The sequence below is a fragment of the Oryctolagus cuniculus genome, chromosome 18 (assembly GCF_964237555.1).
Source record: "Oryctolagus cuniculus chromosome 18, mOryCun1.1, whole genome shotgun sequence".
Lineage (NCBI taxonomy): Eukaryota > Metazoa > Chordata > Mammalia > Lagomorpha > Leporidae > Oryctolagus > Oryctolagus cuniculus.
Window position 1 is genome coordinate 16,214,127 of NC_091449.1, and position 17,645 is coordinate 16,231,771.

The 17,645-nt window shown below is 62.6% G+C and overlaps 2 protein-coding genes across 5 annotated transcripts; one reads left to right on the top strand and one right to left on the bottom strand.

Moving 5' to 3' along the window:
• Window positions 1-1,653: 1,653 nt before the first annotated feature.
• SPRED3 (sprouty related EVH1 domain containing 3) lies at window positions 1,654-12,337 on the bottom strand. Of its 4 annotated transcripts, none has more exons than XM_017342205.3 (6): window positions 11,893-12,021; window positions 10,363-10,450; window positions 8,932-9,100; window positions 8,760-8,836; window positions 6,413-6,559; window positions 1,655-5,689 (listed from the first exon to the last, which is right to left on the bottom strand). In XM_017342205.3, the coding sequence occupies exons 2-6, from the start codon at window positions 10,444-10,446 to the stop codon at window positions 5,024-5,026; spliced, it is 1,143 nt and encodes a 380-aa protein (XP_017197694.2). In that variant the 5' UTR covers window positions 10,447-10,450; window positions 11,893-12,021; the 3' UTR covers window positions 1,655-5,023. The 4 variants fall into 4 exon arrangements, with proteins under 4 accessions (XP_051702668.2, XP_017197694.2, XP_002711546.4 ...); XM_002711500.5 differs by having other exon boundaries at window positions 10,270-10,450; XM_051846710.2 differs by having other exon boundaries at window positions 10,270-10,450; window positions 11,889-12,015.
• A 243-nt stretch (window positions 12,338-12,580) lies between these two features.
• On the top strand, window positions 12,581-17,164 carry GGN (gametogenetin). Its single transcript, XM_051846703.2, has 3 exons — window positions 12,581-12,945; window positions 13,943-16,102; window positions 16,986-17,164. Exons 2-3 carry the CDS (start codon window positions 13,962-13,964, stop codon window positions 17,101-17,103), a joined length of 2,259 nt encoding a protein of 752 aa, XP_051702663.2. The 5' UTR covers window positions 12,581-12,945; window positions 13,943-13,961; the 3' UTR covers window positions 17,104-17,164.
• The last annotated feature ends 481 nt before the right edge of the window (window positions 17,165-17,645 follow it).

The following is a 17,645-nucleotide window of genomic DNA, read 5'->3' on the forward strand; positions in this document are numbered from 1 at the left end:
CATATGAGCGCTGGGTCTAATCCCGACTGTTCCACTTCGGACCCAGCTCTCTGCTATGACCTGGGATAGCAGTAGAGAGGATGGCCCAAGTCCTTGGGCCCCTGCGCCCACGTGGGAGACCCGGAAGAAGATCCTGGCTTCGGATCGGCTCAGCTCCGGGCGTTGTGGCCTTTTGGAGATGAACCAGCAGATGGATGATCTCTCTCTGTCTCTGCCTCTCTGTAACTCTGCCTTTCAAATAAATACATAAATCTTAAAAGAAAAAGTGCTTGGCAGGCTATAGGGGATACTCATTTAAGAACAGCCACTTTCGACACAGGCGTTCCATGTGAGCGTTGGTTCCAGTCCTGGCTACTCCACTTCTGACCCAGCTCCCTGCCAGTTCCTCCTAGGAGGCAGCAGTGATGGCTCCAGTGTTTGGGGCCCCCGCCACCCACATGGAAACCCCAGATGGAGGTCTGGGCTCCTAGCTTAGGGCTGGCCCAATCTTGGCTATTGGGGACATTTGGGAAGGGAAGATGGGTCCCTGTGTGTCACTTTGCATTTCAAGTGGATAAACTTTTTTTTTTAATTTGACAGCGTTATAGACAGTGAGAGAGAGACAGAAAAGTCTTCCTTCCGTTTTTTTCACCCTCAAATAGCCACTACGGACAGTGCCGTGCCGATCCAAAGCCAGGAGCCAGGTGCTTCCTCCTGGTCTCCCATGCAGGTGCAGGGCCCAAGCACCTGGGCCATCCTCCACTGCCACAGCAGAGAGCTGGACTGGAAGAGGAGCAGCCAGGATTAGAACCAACACCCATACGGGATGCCAGCACCACAGGTGGAGGATTAACCAAGTGAGCCATGGTGCCAGCCCCGATAAACATTTTTTAAACCCCAGATTTGATGCATTTTAAACCCCAGACCCACTGTTATTGCTGCTGTCTTTGCTTCTACTGTTGTTAAATATCATTGTTCCAGGTCTAAGCTGTTCCTACCTCCATCAGGGTCCCCAGTAGTTCCCAGGTAATTCCCCCTGGGAGCTGGCAGTGGGCTAGGGACCTCAGAGAAGAAAAATGGCCAGAATGCACTCCTCTGGAACAGTCTGCCCTTAATCTGCTCCCTCCATTGCCCTGCCTACCTCAAGACGGGGCACCCGAGGCATTGGTCGACCTAAATAAAACACTGGAAATCACTCAGGCCAACACTGACCCCCTCTCTTGGTATCGAGCCTCATATGAATCCGCACTCTACCCCCAAATAGACCCAGTATCTGCCCACTCCCCCCCCCACGGCCCTCACTCCGGTCCTGTCTGCCGTGGTCTCCCCTGGACCATCACAGCAGCCTGCTGCCAACCCCACCACCCCAGGGGCCGTTGCCAGTGTGCGGCCAAGGGAGCCGGGAAACACCTGGACCGTCCTGTGGTCCAGCTCACTCGGGCTGAGAGCGAGTGTGAGCAGTGGCTTGCAGGGCCCCACGGACCTGCCTCGCCTCCCCGCTCCTCCCCCCCTGCACGTACCCAAGCCCCCAGGACCCTGCCTGGACTCAGCAGGCACACTCAATCCTTGCTTGGAGCCTTGCACTGACTCTGCCCCTTAGAATGTTCTTTCCTGGAGGCCCCCCCCCCCACCAGGCCTCTCTCACCTCCTTCCTGGGGCCCAACCTGACCATCCTGGCTAATACTGCCCATTCCCCAAGGCTGGCTTGCTTGCTTCTTCTTATGTGCCGCTGTTCACAGATTAAGTCATTTACGGATGCTGCCCCCTACTGTACATCTCACAGGCCCATCGTAGGAAGGGACTTTGTCTGTTCTGTGCACTGCTTTATCCAGCACCTGAAGCCTAGGGCGAGGGCTGAATAAACACAGTTGGTGGAGGGAGGCACTTTGGTTCAGCTGGTTATGCTGCCACTTGGGGTGCCTGCATCCCACATTGGAGTGCCTGGCTCCTCTGCTTCCAATCCGGCTCCCTAATGTGCCTGGGAGGCCACAGGTGCTTCAGTCCCTGCCACTGGGACCAGGACCCTCCAGGCTCCTCCCTTCAGCCTGGCCCACCCCAGCTGTGATGGGCATTTGGGGAATGGACCGGTGGATGAAGATTCTCTGTCTTTCTGTCACTCTGCCTTTCAAACAAATCTTTTTTAAAAACTAAAAATAAATGTACTTGTTGAGTGACTGAATATATAAAACACAGCTGCAGGGGGTGCTCGGGACTTCAGGATGTGGAGGGGAAAGGAGAACAGAGGAGACGGCAGCCGGGCAGCCAGGGAGGTGAGCGGAGGGGGCGCGCCAAGTCAAATAACCAACAGAGCCTGAAACTTTGTCACAGACGGTTCTTGGAGTGGATCTCATGCCCCCCGCCCCCGATGACAAGACTGGGTCTTCGGCCCCCATCGTCCCCCACCGCTTCAGCCTGTGCTGATGCTGACAATGTTGAAGTCACAGACTGGCTTGGAATCAAGATCAGGAAGATAAATGTTGGGGTGCCTCCCCCCCAAGTCTGGGGGCCAGGCATCCAATCCAAGGGGCAAGCAGCTGGGAAACTGAGCCTGGGGCCTCCAGGGCCTGAGGCCTTCCTGGCTCCCAGGGTCAGCCCTCCATGCACCCCCGACTGGGGGCAATGAAGGGAAATCATGGATCAGAGGTGGGTGGCAGCAGGGAGTAGGAGCAGGAGACCCGGGAGAGGCGGTGCTGGGGAGTGGGGGCCAGGGGGACTTTGCCGGCCCCCTCCCTGCTTCATCCGCAGATCCCACAGCACCGTACAGCACTCTGGTCTTCCGTCCTACCCTCCCCAAAACGAGGTAGGTTAAGAATGGAGCTTCCCCCCGCCCACCACGGAAGGGGGGAGACCGAGGCACAGAGAGGGGGACGGGGACCCAGGCTGCCCCAGCCCCCAGCCCCTCCGCCCTCAGCTCTGGTGGGTCTGACAGTGATGAGAGCTGGGCAGTGGGGATGGGAGGGACACCTCTCCCCTTCTCTCACCCTGGGATCAGGGTCTGGTTGGGAGAGCTGAATCTCACAGGTTCCGGATGTAATAAATAGCTAATAATTTAAAGGAAGTGACGGGAGGATCCATCGCTTGAACCCCACAAGGACATCCAAGTCTGGGTAATGAAGAAAGTTGAGTGTACATTTCCAGATGCTTGGGGCCGGATGCAGCTCCCAAGCCCGCAAAACGACTGAGAATGTCTTGCTCCGAGACCTCGACCCTCCCTTACAGGACACCAGGTCCTGAGACTGTGGCACACCTCTTCCTGAGGAGTCTCGGAGGACCGTGAAACAGGCTTCCAAACTCCCTGACACAGCCCCGACTCTGAGATGAACAAGGAGCTGAAGAGGAGGTGCAGAATATAAAAGGCAAGACTTGGGCCAGGACTAGGGCTCAAGGGTCTGCAATACTGGGGGGGGGGGGCGTTACAGGTTCCCAGCAGAGCCATAACTAGTCCCAAAGGTGCCTTGGTGCAAATGAGAAAAAGGCACACCTGCCTCTGAGCACAGAGCTTGGCCGGCAGACCAGGGTGCAAGCCCCAGCCGCACTCACCACCTCGCTCGCCGTGTCCTTTTGCTCATTGAACAGCCTGCACAATCGCCCTGGCAAGGCTGGGACCTACAGGTGGGCGTGGGGGAGCTCCTTGGTGGTCCTGGAATCCAGGAATCTGAGTGCAAGTGGTTGTCTTCTTCCCCAAGGATAGAGGGGGTGACTCTGGGGATTACTGGGTGCTTGGGCTGGGGTCGTGGGAACCTTAGATGGCAGGATGCAAGGAGCAGCAGGGTTTCAGAGGCTGCAAAGCAGGGCCTGGGGCATTGGCCATACAGGAATCTCCAGGGTTTGAACGTCTCTGGGATGAAGGGACCGAAGTCTTGGATCAGGAACTAACCCCATGTGGTGCGGGCTTGGGCCCTGCATCTGGGAGGGGGGTGTTAATGGCACCTTGGGATCTCCAATCCAGCGCTCCTAAAGCACCTTGGGGGTCACTTGGGGGCTGGGGACCAACAGGCCAGAGAACTGGGTTGCCATGACTATCCCACGTTCTGGGAGCTGGAATCCCATCCAGCCTCAAGAGGATTGGGGATGTGTGGGTTGAAGGAAGCCAAAGTTCTCAGGCCCAAGGGGGGACAAGAAGACGACTGGAGGATTTGAGACCAGTGTCTTGGGTCCTGAGGGGCTGGTGGCCGCCCACAGCCGCGCCCCTGAGGGTACCAGACACCTGTCCTACAGCTCCTGAGAACGCCAGCTTGGGGGGATCTATGGGGGTGTCGGATTCCTTGGCTGCCAGAGCATCCTGGATCTTGGGGAGCCTCTGGGATGGACCCCCCAGTCATTTTGGGCACAGGTCGGAGCACATCCAAGGACTCTGCATCTTAAGAGCTCGGGGTTCCTAGGCCATCTGTGCTCCTGGATTGAAGGCCAGGTCTGTGGGGAGCGTGGGCACTCAGGAGTGGGCAGACTTGGGGCCGGCATCTGGTGATTCCGGACCAGATCAGAGTCTCAACCCCAGGAGGATTTGCTGTCTCAGGGGTCTTGGGGCTACAAGAACATCTCCGATGTGGGTGCACCAGGGCTTAGACCAATATTCAGGGACCATTGCTGGGGGTGATTCTGGGTCTTACGTCTTGGGATCTGGGAGTAGTTGGATAAGGGCAGGATCAGGTACTGGCAAGTCCAGACTAATTCTGGGGCTATAATCTGAGCTTTGGACGGGGGTTCAGGGTTCAAGGGCCCTGCATCTGTCAGGGCTCCTTGTGTCCCCGGGGCCCTCTGCGATGCAGTCTGGAGATCCGAGTGTCTCCTGGGGGTGGGGAGGGGGACGCCAGAACTCAGGACGCCTGAGACCTCTTGAGACCGACGTCCCAAAGAAGCCGGGTCTGGAGCCGCACAATCCTAGGTTTGGGGTCCAGATTCCGGGTCTGGGATCTCTCAATCCAAACTCAAGCTCCAAGTTCCAGATGTGCCTAGGTTTGCGTTTTAGGTCCGAACTGAGTCCGGGGTCCTGGACCCTCAATTCCGGGTCCCGGGTCCGGTTACCGGACCTTCCAGGCCATCCTCACCGTGCAGCCTCTTCGTGGCGACCCCCGCAGCCAGCGCAACCGCATCGCGCCGCGACCCAGTGGCAGGCGCGCAGGGGCGCGTAGCAGCACAGACAGGGCACCGCCAAGGAGAGCGCGGCCAGCGCGGCCCAGCGCGCGGCGGGGCGTGGGTGGCCCGGCTCACAGGCGCATGGGTCCGAGAAGTCGCCCTCGGCGTCCGACAGGCAGTGGTAGAGCAAGCTCTCGGCGCACCACAGGCAGCTGAGACGGCGCACCAGTAGGCGACCCGGGTCCGGGGCCTCCGCACAGCGACCCCCACGCCCGTCCGCACGGCGGCGGAAGAGCGCCCGGCAGTGCACGCAGCGAGCTGCCTCCTCGGTCTCTGGGGAGGCCTTGGCCGGCGCGGGGGCGGGGCCGGGGCCCGGCGGTGGGCGAGCCGGAGGTGCTGGGGGCGCAGCCTCGGCCAGAGGGGCGGGAAGTGCTGCTGGGGGCCCCAGGGCTGCACCCCTCAACGCACCGGTCTTGGCGAAGCGCACGACGCAGGTGGATAGGGCGAGGGGCGCAGGCGGCCCAGAGCGCCTGTAATCCTCGTAGCCACGGCCGCCCCAGCCCGGGCCCCCTGCCCCGGCCGGGGACTCTGAGGGCTCTGGAATCCCTGTGAACGGTAGAAGCGGAGGGTAGCTCTGTGGGACGAAGGGACAAGGGGTCAGGTTAGCGGGGCTGTGAGTCCCCCAACCTCCACCCCATCCTCCTCCTCCTAGGCCTCAGAAGCCCCAGCCTGAGGATCCCCCTGCTCCAAACCCTCCCGGGCCCAGCATTCAGATGTCCAGCACCCGAGCCTGTTCCTCTCCCAAGCCCCCTTCTTCCCCAGGGACAGACACACTAAGGAATCTGGGCGCCAAGTGCATACCTTAAACCTCCAGTGGCCTAAGGTTCCCATTCCTGTAGTCTCTCAAGATCTAGGAGTCCCAGCTCCTAGTCCCTCTGCCTTCTGATTGGGGAGCCCCCTCCTCCTCCTGGTGCCCCGAATGCCCTCCGCCCTGGCCCCAGCACCCAAGCACACCCCATCCCACCATGAATTCAGTAGGCTGAAGGACCCCTCTCATGAGTGCTAGCATCCGCTGGTGAACCCGAAGAACTGACCTGTGAAATCATCCCCCAAGTCCCCATGGCACTCAGAGCTCCCCCCAGATCTCCAAGAGCCGGGAAGACAGGGGCAGCCCCGCCCCCTGCCCCGGCCCCCCCTGCCCCAGACTTCCAAGCTTCTCCCTGCCCCCAGTCAGATCCATCTTCTCCTCCCCCTGGCCCTCAGCCCCAGCCTGCTCTGGGATCCCTGGCGCTCAGTCCTGTTCCATCTCGGGCCCAGAGCTCCCCCAGTTTCCACCGGGATGGGGTGGTCACCGCACCTGAGCTGAGGAGCGGCGGCGCTGGGGAGGCGTGGCCGGCCCGAAACCAGAAGCTGAGTCCACCGTGACGATGGGGGCAGCCGAGGTGGCGGAAGGAGGCGTCTCCTGGCGGCTGTGGCTGGAGGAGGAGTCGCTGTCCACGTGGGACTGGGGGAGATGGACAGCTTCAGCGAGGGAGAAGCCCTCCACAGCCGAGACCTGCGCGTGGGGGCCCCTCCCACGGAGAGTGGGGACTCTCTGGCTCAGGTTCTGCTTCTGCCGCTGCCTGACCGTGTGACCTGTGGTGAGTGGGCTTACCTGTCCGGGCCTCAGCTTCCTCCTCTGTAAAGTGGGGGCCATAACACGCCCAGCTGGAGAGCCCTCACTCCCATCCCTCCCACGCTCCGTAAACTTTGGTGGCAGCTGAGATATCACTCTGACCCCTTCCAAGCTGACAGCTCCCCAGCTTCCTTTCTGTTGCAGGCTGATTCCTATGTCTCGGGTCACTGCCTTCCATACGGGTCACTGAGCACCCGTGACCCCACCCCAGACTCACAGAGGCCATGGTGCAGGTTCAAGCAGGGCTCCACACATGGGAGTTGCCTGTGGGATGGTTGGGGCCCCAACTCCATGTCCCATTGCCCTGGGGTTCCCCCTTTTTTTCTGCCCATGGAACCAGTTTTGTTCCTCCAGGTGTTCTCAACTACCACTGTTCCCAGCCAGTGCTGGCGTGCACCTGGTGTGATGTGCATCCATTCAGTCACTCAGTCGCTTTACTGCACACGCCTGGCCTTAGCGCTCGCTGGGGGACAGGCGCTGTTACAGGCATTGCAGAATGCAGCAACAGACCAGCAAAGATCCTGGCCCTCCCGGGGCTTACGTTCTGGCGTGGAGATGATGGACAGTAAACTAACAGATAAGAAAGCTGTCTGCTCAGAAAGGAAGTAAGAAAAAATGACAGAAGAAGGGAAAGCAGGCCGGCATTGCGGCCCAGCGGGGTAAGCTGCCCCTGTGATGCCGGCAGCCCGTATGAGCACCAGTTCCAGTCCCAGCTGCTCCACTTCCTACCCAGCTCCCTGTTAACGTGCCTGAGAAACGAGCAAAAGATGGCCCAGGCACTTGGGCCTCTGCCAGCCACATGGGAGACCTGGAGGGAGTCCCAGGCTCCTGGCTTTGGCCTGGCCTCGCCCCAGCCACTGTGGCCAGTTAGGGAGTGAACCAGCAGCAGATGAAAAGTCTCTCTCTTTCTCTATCTCTGTCTCTTTCTTAGTAACTCTTCCTTGCAAATAAATAAATAGAATTTTAATAATAATTTTTTAAAAAGGATGGGATAAATTAAACCTGGGCAAGGTGCACTGGAAGGTTGCTCACAGGGGGCCTTACTAAGAAAATGGTATTTGTGGAAAGCCCTGCAATAAAGGAATAAGCCATGTGGGAATCTGGGGAGGAGTATTCCAGACAGAAGGAGCAGCCAGCACAAAGACCCTCGACAAGTACGCGCCTGCCCCACTGGAGTGCAGTGAGGGGCCAGAGCAGCAGGAGCAAGCTGAGCGAGGGGGACAGGCACGGCCCCGGGAGGGGTGCGATCGTCAATAGGGTCCCTCTGGGCGTATTTGGGGGAAGCAGCAGGGAAGAGGACACGGCATGTGTGTGTGTGTGTGTGTGTGTGCACAGCGTAGGAGAGGAGAGGACAAATGGTGATGAGAAACTGTTGAGGTGGCTCCCAGGGCCAGGGTGCAGGCATGTTCTGACCATTTTGAAAGTGGAACCAACACCTGCTGGCAGTGCAGCAGTTTTTAATTACTTGAAGGCAGACATGGATTTAGAAGACAGAGAGCTCCTAACTGCTGGTTCACTTCTTCGATGTTTGCAAAGGTAGAGACCAGAACCAGGAGCCAGGAGCCAGGAGCCAGGAGCCAGGAGCCAGGAGCCAGGAGCGCAATGCAGGTCTCCCGGGTGGCTGGGAGGGGCCCAATCACTTGCTACATCACCACTGCTTCCCAGGGTCTGCGTTAGCAGGAGCTGGAGCTGGGGACAGAACCCAGACCCTCCGACGTAGGGCAAAGGTGTCTTCGGCAGCATCTTAATCACTAGGCCCAATGCCCGCCCCCTCTCCCCATCTGTTGTAATGTGCAGCGTTTCCGCCCTAGAATAGAAGCTCCAAGTGGAAAGGAACTTTGTTTTGTTCACTGATAGGTTCCCGGGGCCTCACACAGTGCCTGGCACACAGAGGGTGCTCAGTAAATACCCTGGATGAATGTGGGAGTCGCAATAGAACCAGAAAAAGAGAACGGACACCATGGCACGAGGTCTGCTGTCCAGACCAGGAGCAGACCCACCCTCCCAGCAGAGGCCCCCTGAGACTCACCGTCAGCGGGCAGGGGGTCTCTGCGGTGTCCTGGGAAGGAGAGGAGGAGGAGGAGGAGGAGGAGGGGGTGAGCGAGCCTGTGGAAGCGAGAGAGAGGAGCGAGTGATGCCCTGGGCCCCACTCCTCCTGCCCCTCCAGCCCAGCTCCAGGGCCCCCTTCCCACACCGCTCACCTCGACCCAGTGCGGCCAGCGCAGCCAGCAGGCTCTTCTGGAACTCATCGGCCTCAGCGGGACTCTGAAACGTCAGCCCAAACTTGCAGTCGCCCAGGCTCCAGTGGTGGAAGATGGGGTTCACCTTGTTGTAGACCAGGCCTGGCCTCAAGGTACACTCCAAGGTAGTCTGCGAGGCAGGAGGGGCGCCGTCAGACGCCCGCAGCCGGCTGCACCTGTCACTTCCCCTCCATCGCAGCGCTTCTGTACACCCCAGCCTCTCAGACCCGATTTCCCAATGCCAGGTGCCCCCCTGTTCCCTGATCAGCCTGCAGTGTAATCTCCTGCTATTACTGGGTGCACCTGTGATCCTCCAATTAGTTCCTCCACTCCCTTGATCCCTACGTTTTCCCAATATCCACTTCTGAGACCCTAGCAGGAACCCCAAATCTTATAGAATGCCTCCAAATATTGTTAATCCTTCCCAATAACCCTTAAGCATCCTTCCTTCTAACTGAATATCACTTCCTGAACTGTACTGAACATCTCAAAATATTACTGTTAATCCTGACCCCTTCCCCCCAGTTGTTCTTATTAGACCTGCACAGGTTCCCCCTCAGATACTGGCCAATGTCCCAAGTGTCCCCTCATATCCTTGCCTAACATCACCCTATCCCATCTCTCCATTTCAGATCCCCACCCCTCATCCTCCCTGACGACCCCTGCTCTGAACACCACCCTTCCCCCAGCCTCTCCAAGCAAGCTAGGGCTCCCTGCTGCAGCCCCGGCTGAGACGGCCATGCCGCCCCTCCCCGCGGAGCCAGGCAGCCCCGTTCCTCTTGCGGAACCCGCAGACACAATCGTCAGCCGTCAGCAGTATTTCACACTTCCAAATGGACCCCCCACCAAATGCCTCCATATACTTAGGGCCGCCAGGGGCCAGTTGGTGTGGGGCCTCTTGGGGGAGCATCTCTGAGCAAGATGGAGCCACAGGAGGGTTCTGAGCAGAAAAGGGACCAGATCTGAGTCAGGTGTTAGCAGGGCCCCTGTGGAACAGATGGAGGTTGGAGGGTGCCAGCAGGCGCAGGGCAGGGAGGCCAGGCAGGAGGCTGAGGCCCCTGAGACGGCCCAGCAGGAGCCAGCCGCACACAGGGCCTGCCTAATCCCCTCAGTATTCCCGCAATCCCCAGCTCTGATCCACAGCGCAGACACTCACTTCCAAACTCCTTCCCACGTCCCGCTGTGATTCCCAGGCTGGGAGACCACCTGAGCTCGCCTCTCGCTCCCAGCCCCAGCCCCAGCCCCAGCCCCGTCCTCCCCAGGGCCCCTCCCCTGCCCCCACACCCCAGGGTGGCTCACTTTCTGGTCCCGGAGGCGCTCCCCGTGGATGACGTAGTGCCCCTGGCGGGCCCCCCCCTCGGGCCTGGCCCCTCGGACCCGACACACGCTCACCTGGCTGAGGCCCCCGCCCCCCACAGGCAGCCAGCCCCCACTGGAGTCATCTCGGGCCATCACCACGGCTCGGACCCGCACCATGTACCTGAAGGGGGGAGAGGACAGTGACAGCGGTCAGCGAACTCCGGTCCCGCTTCCCCTTCAGGGCCCCCCCAACGCTCCTCTCCCTCCACCTCCACCTCCCATCTGGATCCCCTGCACCCTGAGTGAGCCACAAGACATCCACCGGTGCCCCCCCCCATGCCCACCTTCCCCCTGCCTGGCTCCCTCCCTCCCCGCCACCTCTTTTCTCCCAGGTCCACCTTCCTTTCCACACCCACCTTTCCCCCATCTGTCCCACCCCCACCCCCAAAGCCCGGGTTCCCCCTCCCCTCCCTCTCCTGCTCAGCTCCTATCAACCCTGTCTCCTTCCCTCCGGCACCTACCCTCAGCCCCACCCATCGTTCCCCCCACAGCTGGAGGCCTGCGCACATGTATTTTCTGGGGGCCCATCAACTCAGGTCCAATGCCCCCAGCACTGCCTCCGCACCCTTTTGCCCAGGCCACTGGCTGGGTGAGAAACCCTGGCTCTCTTCCCCCCACCCCTTCCCGGATTTATGAATGAGACCGGATGCAAAGCTCACTGAGTCACCCAGCAACGGGGAGATGGGCAGGGAGAGAACCAGAAATGGCCAGAAAGGCAGGCCGAGCAAGAGATGGAGGCAGAGGAAGCCAGCGACGGGCGGCCCAAGTCACATCCAGAGAGCACTTCATTCACAAAAACCAAGGCTGCTCCTTCAGGTCCCAGCCAAGAGAAGCCGAGGGGGAGAGATGGCGGGAGGAGATCGATTCCCCCGCCCCCCCGCCAGCAGCCTCCAGCACGAGCTTACCCCGCCCCCAGCTCAGGGGACGTAGCCCTCCGCCCAGTAATAGAGATCGGCGTCCAGACCCTCAGTGCCACCCAGCGCAGGGACCCCGGCCGCCCAACCTTAGGGACCCAGGCAATGAGTTCCAGCCCCCTCCCCCACCTGCCAAATGCCAGGATTCCTCGGCCCTATGGGAAGGGAAGGGGCGGCCGCAGCGCCCCCAGCCCCCTTTTCTCAATGGGTTGGGATTTTGTGAATGAGCAGTCACGTGACGCTGCTTCCTTTGTCCGCCCGCCTCCCCCGACAACAGGTGAAGCAGGGAAGGAGGGCAAGGGTCCCCCCCAAGGGCCTAGCTGGGATGGGGCACCGGGATTTCAGGGTGCCCTGCGCTCCCCACACATCTACGTTTCCCGGGGGGAGTGGTCCTCGGAGTTCCTCAATGGTGGGGGTCCAGGACGGAATTTTGTGAATGGGGCATCCTCGGAGGAAGTCCAGGCCCCCCAAATGGAGACTGGTACCCCAAATGGCTGCCGCGCAGTTTGGGGGCCCCCACCCCCTTGTCCTCCTAGCCAAGGTCCTCGGGGCGCCCCGGCGGACAGAAGGCGCAGGGCGGTCCTGGCCGCCCCCTCACCGGGGCAGGCGGTCTGTCAGCCCCCGCCCCCTGGCCCCCCTCGGCACCTGCCTGGGAGGCTCCGGCCGGGCTCCGAGCGGCGGCGACGCGGCCTCCTCCTCCTCCTCCTGTTCGCTCCGGCTCCCTCGCTGTCTCCGGCGGCGTTGGAGACGGGCACCGGGAGCCGGGGCGAGGGGGGAGGGAGGGGGGACCTGGAGGACGGGTGCGGGGGGAGGGGGCGGCCTGGGGGAGGGGGAAGAGCGAGGCGGGCGTGCTTGCCCGCTGGGTCCTAGAGCCCGGCAGCGGCGCCCGCGAACAGCCCCCCAGCCCCCATGTTTTATGGATCCAGAGGGTATCCCCCACTTTTGCACTCGTCCACGGCATTGGTCTCTGATGATGTGAGGAGGGGACGGGGCCAGCACCCAGTCTAGGGGTTCTAAAGAGGCGGGGGTCCAAGGTTTAGGTTCTAAATGGGAGGGGCTGGCAGGGTTCGAAAAGGGGCGGGGCGAGAAGGGCGCCTTGGCGAGGGGGCGGGGTCGGAGGGCCCGAGAAAGGAGCCCTGGACACTAAGGCAGCCGGCCGTGTGCGTCATGCAAGGGGCGGGTGCGCAGCGCACGGGGCTTCGGCTCGGGCTGGAGGGCGGAAGAGGGTCTTAGGAAGAGGTCGCCGGGTCCTAAACCGGCGGAGCTCAGAAGTAAATTACCTTAGGGGCGGGGCAGATGAGAGGCACCCGAAGGGAGGAGCTACGTAGCCGTGTTCGTAAGGGGCGGGACTTGGGAGGGAATAACGGGGAGGGGCGGAGTATTATCAAGGGGAGGAGCTAAGGGGAACGTTCCGAAGGGGTGGGGCTGAGGACCAGGAGGCCTGGGGGTCGGCGAAAAAACATCGGCGTTTCTGAAAGGGAGACCCGGGTCCGCCAGGGGCTGGGCTGAAGCTGGCCCACATGAGGGCGGGGCCTCGAGCCCGGGGGCGGGGCCTCGATCTCGGGGGTCCGCTCTCGCTGTCTCGCCCACTAGCCTTCCCCCGCATCCCCGTTCTTTTCGGTTATTTTCTGCTACGGCCGTTCCCCGCCCTGTCCTGGGCCCGGGGGGCCGCGTCCTGAACTTTGGTCAGCTGGAGGAGTCGGTGAGTGCGGTCCTCTGGGCGGAGCTCGGGGAGAGGGGTGGAGCCTGGGCGTGGAGACGGCTTGCTGGGTAAAGCAGGACCGGGAAGGGGCTTTGCGAGGGAAGTCTGGGGGTCTGCGGTGGCCAGGGGAGAAGGGCACGAAGGGGGCGACCGACGGTTAGAGATGAGGGCCCAGGCAGGAATGGCCTGCACGCCCACCTCGCACTTGCTGGGCAGAGGCGGGGCCAGAGCCGGGCGGGGTTGGAGGTGGGGTGAGGTCTTGATTCCCTGGCAATTGCGGGTGGCTCCGGGGGTTCAGGAGCCTGGTTAGGGGTAGGGGGCAGAAGGAGGGGAACCCCTTGTAGGTCCTGTAGGCCTTGTAGGCAACTGAGCACAACCCTCACCGGTGAGGCAGCTTTTTTTTTTTTTTTTTTTTTTTTTTTTTTTTGACAGGCAGAGTGGACAGTGAGAGAGAGACAGAGAGAAAGGTCTTCCTTTGCCATTGGTTCACCCTCCAATGGCCACCGTGGCCAGCGAACCACGCTGATCCGAAGGCAGGAGCCAGGTTCTTCTCCTGGTCTCCCATGGGGTGCAGGGCCCAAGGACTTGGGCCGTCCTCCACTGCACTCCCGGGCCACAGCAGAGAACTGGCCTGGAAGAGGGGCAACCGGGACAGAATCTGGCGCCCCGACTGGGACTAGAACCCGTGTGTGCCGGCGCCGCAAGGCGGAGGATTAGCCTATTGAGCCATGGCGCTGGCCTAGGCGGCTCTTAAGACTGATTGGAAGGCAGGCACGACCTGGAGAACGCAGGACTGGGCCAGAGATGGGACTTGAGCCAGGTGAGGGGTTGAGGTTAAGGTCCAAGTACACGAGTGGCGGCTGAGTGGGGCCATGGGGAAGGAGTCCGAGCATGAAGAGGCAGGGGCCAGAGAGAAGAGATGGGGTGAGGATGTGGTGTAGGCATGGCCGACCTCGTGGCGCCCCCACAGTCCTGGTGTGGGTTTCTCTGACCACAGCCTCCGACCTCCGCCAGAAATGGGGAACGTGCAGTCGGAGCCATCCGCGGGCGGTGGCTCCCGAAAAGAGCAGGCCTCGGAGCGCTCCTCGGACTCTCGCCGGACGTCCCTGGTGGAGCCCGAGGTGACCCCTGCCTCCCCGGCCATGCGCCTGGCTCGCGGGCTGGGCGTCTGGTTCCCAGGCAGCTCCGCGCCCCCGGGACTCCTGGTGCCCCCGGAGCCCCAGGCCTCACCCTCACCCCTGCCCCTGACCTTAGAACTGCCCACGCCAGCGACGTCCCCCCCAGAGGAGGTGGCTGCGGCTGGGGTCTCCACACCACCCCCACCGCCCGTGGGGAACCTGCTGCCCGCGCCATCTAAGTGGCGAAAACCCACGGGCACGCCGGTGCCCCGCATCCGTGGCCTGCTAGAGGCGAGCCATCGTGGTCAGGGTGACCCTCTGAGCCTCCGCCCGCTCCCACCGCTGCCACGACAACTAACTGAAAAGGACCCAGTCCCGAGGGCACCATCCCCAATTCCACCACCCCTGAAGCCGCGGAAGCCACCGCCGCCACCGCCACCTTCCAACCGGCAGCCCCAGGACCGCAGGATCACTCCTGCTCTGGCCACTCCCGCCACACCGGCCACACCCACCACACCTGCCACACCCCCCATGGAAAGCCAGGCCCGGCACTGCAGCGACGGCCCAGCGGCCAGTGGGGCCCGCGGAGGGGCCCCTCCACGAGCGGGGGACGGCGAAAAGGCCAGGCCTGTGGCTTCCGAGCCTGGTCTGAGTTTGCTCTGCAAAGTCACCTTCAAGTCCGGGCCCCCCTTGCCTGCTGCAGCCTCGGGCTCCTTGGCGGCCAAAGCCCCACTCAGTGGCGGGGGAAGTGGCGGGCTCTTCGCCGCTTCCGGCGCGATCTCTTACGCCGAGGTCCTAAAGCAGAGGCCCCTGGCTCCTGGCGCCTCTCGTCCCTTGGGAGATGTTCCTCGGGGTGCGCAGGAAGCCGAGGGCGGCAATGGAGACAGCGAAGCATGTTCGAGTCCCCGCTCGGGGTCGGCCTCCCACGCTCGAACCCTGCCACCGCCACCCTACACCACCTTCCCAGGCTCGCAGCCAAAATTCGACTGGATGAGCCCCCCTGACAGCCCTGAACGCCACTTCCGCTTCAACGGGGCCGCTGGAGCCGTCGGGGCGGCCCGGCGGCGCGCGGCGGCACTCTCGGGGCCCTGGGGCTCGCCGCCGCCTCCGCCGCCAGGGCAGACATACCCAGCTCCCGGGCCCCGGAGGCCCGCACCGGCCCTGCTGGCGCCGCCTATGTTCATCTTCCCAGCACCCACCAATGGCGAGCCCGTTCGCCTAGGGCCTCCCAGCCAGCAGGAGTTGTTGCTGCCGGCACCGCCACCACCACCGCCGCCGCCACCGCCCACGCCACCTGCCACGCCGTCGCCCGCGCCGCTGGCCCCACCGCAGCCGCCAGCGCGCCAGCCAACGCCACTGCTGCTGGTGCTCCCCCCCTCCCCAGGTCCTGGCCACGTGGAGTCAGCCCCGGCTCCTGCCCCCGCCCCTGCTCTGCCTCCGGTCTCGGCCACCGACCAGATCCCGGCCTCAGCCTCAGCCTCAGCCTCGGCTCTGGCCCCGGCCCCCGTCCCGGTCCCGGTCCCGGCCCCGGCCCCGGCCCCGGCCCCTGCCCCGGCCCCCGCCCCGGCCCCCGCCCCGGCCCCGGCCCCGGCCCCGGCCCCGGCCCCGGCCCCGGCCCCGGCCCCGGTCCCGGTCCCGGTCCCAGCCCCGGCCCCTGCTCCAGACCCAGCTCCAGCTGCAGCCCCGGCTCCGGCTCCGGCTCTGGCCCCGGCCCCGGCCCCAGCTCCTGCTCCCAGCGTGGCCGAGCTGTCGCCGCCAGCGCCCCCGCCCCCGCCCCCCAAAGCTCGCACGCGCAGGAACAAGGGTCCTCGTGCAGCCCGAGTGACCCGAGAGGACGGCGCGCCTGGCGATGGGCCTCGTGAGCGGAACACAGCTGCGGTGACCAACAGCGGCGGTGCCGGGGCTCCTTCCACAGGGGCCGCTAACAAGGGCGCTGCGCGCCACTGGCCGCCTTTCCAGGTGCTGAGCTCTTGTCCCTGCAAGTGTTACTGCCGCCACCAGGCACGCCATCGCCGCCTGCCACGCAACGTGTCTGCCTGGTGAGGGGCGGGGTTGGGGAGCAGGGAGGGCGGACCCCTCCAAGCCCTGAGCCCTAGACCTCCCTGGAGAGTCCTAGTCAGTCCTTTAGCGCCCTGGCCCTCGCTGACCCTTGACCCTCCTCTTGGCTGAACTCTGGTCCTTCATCACCAAGATGGGCCTTGATCCCATACTAATCCCTAGTAAGGGTGAGAGGATACCTTGGCCCAAGCACTTGGTATCCAGATCCCCAAACTGACCCTGAACCTCTACTTTCTGGAACCATCCATCAGGGAAGGAAGCTGGTCCCAGCCAGCCAGACCCTGCTCACTGCCTTGACCCTGTTCCTGAGAGAACCAGCAGGGACCATATCCTAAGCTCTTCAACCCGTGTCATCATCAGGGATGCCGGGAGATGAGTCTTCCCGGACCCAAGCCCCTGTAAACACAGACCTGGTTCTCCTGGCTTCGGGGGAAGCCCTGCCCCAGCCCCACTGGGGCCCAAGGCTTCGACCACTAGAAGGTGCCCACGCCCCAGCCCCGTGCGGCAGAGGCTGCTCCTTCCTAAGCCAGGGCCAGCACTGCACGCTCCAGCTATCCCAGAGCTACCTGCCACACCCACACCCACTCTGCAGCTGTGGCCCCTGGGCCTGACCCTGGCTCCTGAGGACTGCAATCACAGGAGCCTCTGCCCTGCATCTCCTGGGGCTCAGCCGGGACACTGACCAGCCCTCAGCCCCTCTTCCCTACTTAGATTAAGTGGATGCAGCCCTGCCTTGAGCTGCCTTTGGGATATTCAGGCACAATTCTTCTGGAGTTTTCTTATTCAGAAGGGGAAAGCAAAGCCCTAAAGAGGCTAGGGCCTGGTCACACAGCCAGGCCCTTGCTGATTCTACCCTCCCCCTAGGTTGAGCACACCCACCAACCACCTGAGCGAGCCGCCCTGGGTCGCCACCATCAAGCTGGCAGGCTCCCTGGTGGCGGGGCTGGAGCACTACGACTTGCAGGCCACCCACTCTAACTGAGTGCAGCCCGCTCTGCACCTCCTGCCTTCCTCCGTCCAATAAAGTCACACGCTGGAGGCCAGCTGCCTGTCAGTCACCGCTGTGGGCAGGAGGAGGGGCAGGGGAGGGCCAAGGTCTCTGACAAGGTGCCCCGTCACGGCCAACAGGAGGCTGACCCACAGCCGCAGCAATCCGGGGGCCAGCCATCCAGCTCCAGCCTGCTGGGGCCAGGCCTGGGGTAGGCTCATTAGCCACAGTACCCATCAGCCCCCTTTCTGCGGTGTCCTAGTGCCAAGCACAGAGGTTCAACCAAAACCACTTTGGAGAGGAGCAGTCGTCCCCATTTTACAGCTGGGAATGCCACACCCTACGAACGACTCGGGCTGCTCCGGAAGGGGGGGCGGGTGCCAGGGCCACGCCCTCCACTCCACAGAGGGCGCTCGCTAGCTGCCACAGATGGCTCCACTTCACATGTCACTGGAAAAACTTTAATTCATTGCCAACATTTCAAGAAACCGGGACTCCTCCCCCTGCATTGAGAAAGTCTGTTGGCCTGGCCCAGC

What these genes read in the sequence shown, in the direction of transcription:
- SPRED3 (XM_051846708.2), bottom strand. Translation starts at nt 12,204, where the DNA reads ATGCCGTGGACGAGTGCAAAAGTGGGGGATACCCTCTGGATCCATAAA. An exon ending in GCCCGGCCGGAGCCTCCCAG is followed by an intron (nt 9,101 to 11,892) that starts GCAGGTGCCGAG and finishes CCTGCCTCGCAG; the next exon opens with ACTACCTTGGAGTGTACCTT. An exon ending in GCTGGCCGCACTGGGTCGAG is followed by an intron (nt 8,837 to 8,931) that starts GTGAGCGGTGTG and finishes TCGCTTCCACAG; the next exon opens with GCTCGCTCACCCCCTCCTCC.
- GGN (XM_051846703.2), top strand. Translation starts at nt 13,962, where the DNA reads ATGGGGAACGTGCAGTCGGAGCCATCCGCGGGCGGTGGCTCCCGAAAA. An exon ending in CCACGCAACGTGTCTGCCTG is followed by an intron (nt 16,103 to 16,985) that starts GTGAGGGGCGGG and finishes CCCTCCCCCTAG; the next exon opens with GTTGAGCACACCCACCAACC.